A 6,399-nucleotide genomic window follows, 5' to 3' on the forward strand; every position below is an offset into this window, starting at 1 on the left:
TTTATATATATACTGCATATAATTTTTTAAAGAATATCACCGTATGCTTAGATATGCCTGCAGGTTCGACTAGAGAACAATCCCTTCATCATCTATCTGAACCTTCTGGTCTCTAATCTGATCCAGTTTGGCTGTATGATCATCTGGATGGCCAAAAATGATGAGCTCTCCATTTTATCACTGACTTTGTATTACTGCAGTGTGATGGCCAGTCTGGGCTTCAGAATCTGCATTATTCTGGAGAGGTATCAGTAGCTTCTTTTTTTTTTCAAACAGGTTCACCTTCTTTGCAGATATATAAATGTACATATGTCTTCTGTTGCAGGTATGCTGTGATTTTCCCTGCACAGCTGCAGGGCATCAGACAACCTAAAAGTTCTGTGTTGATAAGCTTCATAGTTTGGGGCATTTGCTTAGCACCGGTTGCTTTTCTCTATGACTATGTTTTATCCATCTTTGTTTTTGTTGTTTTTGTTTTGGCCATCCTCTCTATCCCCATCATGGTTTTCTGTCTTGCTCGCACCCTCAGTTCTCTTCCTGCTGCAGCCTCTGTTCCCACAGAGGAGAAACGCAGGGTTGTAGGGGTTTTGGTTCTCTTGTTTATCAGTTACACAGAGATGATCGTCTCCACAGACGTTTGGTCTGTTTTAATGAACAGGAGGTTTTTAAGCTACATGTCTGACTTTAATGTAATTGTATACTCTTTTCTCTTAAATCCTTTTGTGGACCTGATTCTGTTTGTTTTCATGTGTAAAGGACCCATTGATAAACTGTTAGCATACCTCTCCAGCTGCAGCATGAAAAATTGTGCAGACAAAGTAAAAGAGGAAAACCAAGAGGAAAAATCATGATGGGCTCATTTAGGCAGTGATAAATACATATCAGTTATGGTATTTGAAAAACATAAATGTTATAAAGTGAGTTATGAAAACACAGAAGCATTTTTTGTCTTTAAATATATTTTTATTTCTATATTTGGGATTTTATTATTCCTATAGTACAACTGTAACAATTCCTGTAAGACAGACCGTAATAAAAGATCCTTCCTGCCTATGGCTATCAACATCTACATCAAGTAGTAAAAAAAAAACTTACTTTTATCTTTCCAATATATTTTATGTGTTTCTTGTGTTTTTATGTGTGAAGTGTGAATGTGCGTGTAAAACGTGTACTACTACTGCACAAAAATTGCCCATACGGGGACAAATAAAAGCTACTGAACTGAACTGATTATAATAATTGAACTTTATTGATCTCACATTGGAGAAATCCACCCTTTGCATTTTGACCAATCCCCTTGGGGACCAGTGGGCTGCCATTGTGCGGCGCCTGGGGAGCAGTTTGGATTAAAGTGTCTTGCTCAGGAATCCAGAGTGGAGTCTGTGTGGATCAAAGCGCGTACTTGCAACCTTCTCAAAGCATAAGTGCACTGCTCGTCCCACTAGGCTAGCACTTCCCTTCTCCCAAAAGGCTCCCTTCTGCTCCTCTGATTCCTCTTTCATAGAAGTGCACCAGTAGCACCGCCAAATAAGCAAATAATGAGTGACCAATCAGTTCTTTATTTCCAGCTCAAACTATTAGTAAAAGAGAGGTGTTGCTAAGGTAGTTAGAGGTATAGTGTAGTAACACCATAAAATTAGTCTATTTAGTTCATAAAGTTACTGTAGTAAATTATTGTATTTAATTAATTAGTCATATTTAATACTGCTGTTCTTCTCTGCTTAAAGGCCTTTAAAGGTGGATTCCCACCGAACACAATGTTGTCAGAGAATATTTTTATATTTAGCAAAGTCATGTATGATTTTTATAGTAAAACAATGAGGACACAATACTGCTCCCCTCTACTGCCGTATTTGAGTTATTGTGCAGAAGCGTAGGGCGGTACATATATGAGCAATACCATGCCTTTTTTCTTATTGCCAAAAACAAAATCCCTATTTATTCACAAAGTTATATCTGTAGAATAGCCCAGTAGTTCATTTATTAAATCACAGTTACTGAAATTTCAAGAGATAATATAACTTCAGATGTTACTATTTATGTTTAAAGCCAGAAAACCTGCAAAAGCTGTTTGTGTTTCCTTCAGAAGATAAAATTAAAGAAAAATATTTGATTTTTTTGGACCAAATTATTTGGACTACTCTGAAGCAGATGTGTATTTCGGTTGTTGGTGTAAAAACATTAAATTCACAACAACAAGATTTAAATGTTTATGTTGAAAAGATATTCATAGATTTAAAAAATGTACAAATACAAAAACAATTGTCAGTATGTACTCGAAACTTAAATTGGATGTTAATAAAACTGTGCTGAGCTTGAAAATTTTATTGGTTTAAAAAACCCATATAGCCCATATGTTCTGCTTTTTTCCTCTGTTGTTTTTATCTTATAATCAAAGTGTTGAAGGTGTAAGCTACTGACAATCAACTGTTATTGATGATGTTTTTATTTTTTAAATTTTATTTGTTAAGATAGGGAACAGACTTGCTTCTCCTTTCCAATCAATTTTGAAAATTAAAGTGTATTTATGTACACTTTTATGAAATGAAAAAATAAATATGAAAAAAGCAGAATTCAAATGGAAGTAAATGTATATTTTGTACTTTCAAGTAATCAGTAAATACAAATGAAAAACTGGTATGAATTGTTTTGCTTTTTGTAACCTTTAAGTTAGTAAATAACTGTTTATATTTTGTGTGCGGCTCTTTAAACCACAGCTGAAAAACACATTTGACTCCTGATGCTGAACTGGTTGGCTGCTCCTGCTATAGAGCATTTTTTAGCTTTGAAGGATAAAAGGAAGGGAATGGTTGAACTGTTTAGGATTAAGGTTGATCAGCATGTTAATGCAGCTCCATGCAAAAGTTTAATAAAAATCATTATTTGGATGTAGTGTTCATTATATCAAAACAAGACATCTTAGTTCAACAAACTAGGACCGTATGTTGCTGGTGTTTATTTTTAATTGAGATTATTATTCTAACTTCCAACCTTTTATCTTAAAAAATAAAGGAGCAAAGCCGAGCAGAATGCAGTGTTCCAAAAAACTACATAGTCAATATGTGAAAATTGAAATTTCAAAATATTTTAAGTGTTTTTAATTTCTTAAAATTCTATAAAGAACTCAAAAAAATTCTGTTGATTCATTTGTCAAGAACATCACATCTGGAAAACATCCAGGTTCTGAGATCCTCCCCACTAAATAAATGTAACCTTTTTAAAATGGAAATACAGATGTTTAATTTAAACGCTGTACATATAAAACATAGGAATAACAAAAACTGCCTGTACTAAAAAAAGATGCATCATGAGCTTCATTAGTCTCCAAAGCTCCTGTTATCTCCACTGTCTTCAGTTGGCTTGGATCCATCTGAGGAACCCAATACTTGTGCATTTTGTACGTACGTGTACATGTCCTTGATCAGAACAAAGTAAATGTGTTACAAAATTCATAATGCAGAATCACTCTTTTCACGCTGTTGCACCATCTTTAGCTCTATACTCTTTTTCATTATGTTGTCTTCAGACTCATTAAAAAAGCAGCATAACTATTTCAGTTATGCTTGAGACATAACTAAATATTGCAATAATTGCATGAATGAATTGTAATAATTTGGGGACTGTTATTTTTAAAAACCTGCAAAAGAAACAAGAAAAAAGCTTAATTTTATTTGTCGACTTCCTGCTTCTCACCTCACTGTGCTGAGGTGAGAAGCAGGAAGGTGAGATGGTCTTAAGATATATTTTTTTATTTAACCACTTTACTGCATGACAACCCTCTGTCTGAATGTGTTTGTTAATAGGTATAATTAATACTGCTTTAAAATCAGTTATTTCGTTTGATCAACTATTGGTAACTACAAATCTAACGGCTGAACTGTTGGACTAGAAGCCTTCCAGACTCACTGTGAGTAAATGTTCTCATAACTAAGTTTTTCATCGTAACTCTGTGACAGTGTATGCTGCATTTATTTTGTCTTTTGCAGAAAAAGGTTAAGAAATAGTCTTAAGAAATTTTAGCATATTTTGTTTTTTGCTTGCATAACAAAAATCTGTTTCTTATCATTGACAGAAATGTAATTATAAGTTAATTCAGAAAGTAAACCTGGAAAGACTTCTGCTCCTGCATCTTTCTGCTCCCGCTTAGTCCTTGTCAGGGTGGCAGTGGGGCCGACGCAGCGGTCTATGGGTGAGAGGCGTGTACACACTGGACAAGTTGTCAGTCTGTCGCAGGGCAACTCAGAGACCATTGACGTGCGACGAGGTTCATAGTTGGTGAAGACTCCTTTAGAATGAGCTTTACAAATGTATAAACCATAAAAGGGTAGCTTATTAAATTTGCTACTGATTATTTCTTCATTCTCTCTCACACACACACACACACACACTCTCACAAACACACACACACACACTCTCACAAACACACACATAAGTTACATATTAAAGGTAAATATAAAAAAGGTGTTACAATTACAGCAGCCTGAGAAAGCGGCATTTGCTCTGTACCCTCAGTGTGTTGCTTGTTGGAATTTAACAATTCAAACAACAAAAATGAAAGTATGGAGTGGGTTACAAAAGGAGAGATTTCAATTTTAATCAAATATTCAGCTGCTTTTAAAAGCTTTTTAACAATGATACAAAAAACTATTCAATACAAAGAACTTCTAACTTGCCGAGCCTAGTCTTAAGGCATAAGGGATTAGAAGTTATAACACAAAACAAAACAGCCCCAAGCCCTGCTTTTAGTGAGGATTATGCAATTTGGTACACATGTATAACCCAACAGGATGCACAAAAACGTCTCTTGGAGTTCTTGTTCAAACCCCACTTGAAGTCGGCCATTTTGGATCAAAGATGCCATTTTCTGTTATCGATTCATGTCGTATCCCAGCGAAGTGCTCCTACAAGTTTTGAGATACAGATACATACAGATAATTTACCTTGCATGGACTTTAGGCATAGGGGATTAAAAGTTATTAAAATATTTATTCTACACTGATGTGCATGCGAGTGTGGTCAAGCTAAAACTTAATTGGAGGGACTTCGCCATCACATAATGATATTATTAAGCAGTCTGATAAATGAATAAATAACTGAATATCCCTTTATAGGACAAGTTGCAGTTATTGATCCCCCCCCATCGTTGAGGTCTAGAAGCACAAGATTTATATTCAGACATTGAGTAAAGATACTGCTATGTGGCTGTACAAGTTATTTTGGAATTTGACCAATTAGATGAGCCCTTGAGTTAAATAAAAAAAAAGGTAAAACACTAATTGAGAAAGCTAATTGAAAAGTTCGAAGATAAAGTGAAAAACTTAAAGCTAAGCTAAGTTAAATGTAAGAGCATGTATCAGCATTAATGTTCTATGGTTATGTTTTAACAAAAAATTAATTTTTTTCACTCTAAGTATTTTTTCATGAATTTTTCATAGAAGCACTCCTGTTATTTTTCTTAATAAAAGGGAAAGTGGACGTTTCTTGTTATTACATTGACCTTAACTCTGCCATCAAAATATACAAATGTTTTTTTTTTTAAATTATGAACAGATGTTTTTAATGTCACAGAAGTTAAAAGGTCTTGACATGTCCTCAAATAAATAAAAGAATAAATAAATAAATAAAAATAAATAAAGGGTTAAGGGAATTTATCAGCCTGCATTTATAAATCCCCCCCAATATCAATTTGGGATGGGGACCTCCCTGCCATTTAATAGGTTTTGTCTTTAATGCTAAACATTTTGACTTGAGCCTTTAATTCCACATTATAGGAAGCTCTCCTAGCTGAACCCACCTGTCATCACAAACCAACAGTAATGGATCTACAAACTTTGATAATGACAACCATCTGGGTTAACATGCGAATCTGCCTTCCTTTCACCTTCCTCATCATCGCCGTGTGGTATGTTACGGTATGTTTTTAAACCTTTACCACATTTTTCATTTTTTGTTGTCCTTATTCATTTACTTCTAACCAAGTAATTTATTTACATCCTCTTAAATCTAAATAATTTTCAGATGAATATGCAATGAATAATGATGTTTGTATATTGATAAACTTATAAATAAAGTCCTCTGGATTGATTCCTTTTAGTTAAAACATTTTGTCTCATCTCCTGAAGCCTTCTTCAGTCTGAGGTGTGGTTTTGCTAAGTGGATCATAGTTGAGCCTCCATGAGAAGGTACTTCTTATAAGACATACTCAACTTTATTTTAATCAGAAACAGTATTAAGTATTAAGGTTTTTTTGTGGCCTAAAACTTCAGTGATTTCAAACAACAAGTGGTCCCTTGCCTGACTCGATTGTATGTAGGAAAACACAAAGCCTTTGTCCGTGTAAAACATCTGTGGAACCTCAAGTGTTGCTGTGAATTCTGGATGCCGCAGGGCTTTCATTTC

General features: G+C 34.5%; 1 protein-coding gene across 1 annotated transcript in view; it reads left to right on the forward strand.

The window, feature by feature from the left end:
- LOC107082939 overlaps nucleotides 1-995 on the forward strand; it is a 3,654-nt gene extending 2,659 nt beyond the window's left edge. The window contains exons 3-4 of the mRNA XM_015371836.1: nucleotides 64-245; nucleotides 326-995. Of these exons, the coding sequence (XP_015227322.1) occupies nucleotides 64-245; nucleotides 326-851 (708 nt within the window). The 3' untranslated portion in view covers nucleotides 852-995. The remainder of the gene's footprint in view (nucleotides 1-63; nucleotides 246-325) is intronic.
- Nucleotides 996-6,399: the final 5,404 nt, after the last annotated feature.

Source organism: Cyprinodon variegatus, unplaced genomic scaffold, assembly GCF_000732505.1.
Source record: "Cyprinodon variegatus isolate N-32 unplaced genomic scaffold, C_variegatus-1.0 Scaffold65, whole genome shotgun sequence".
Classification (NCBI taxonomy): domain Eukaryota; kingdom Metazoa; phylum Chordata; class Actinopteri; order Cyprinodontiformes; family Cyprinodontidae; genus Cyprinodon; species Cyprinodon variegatus.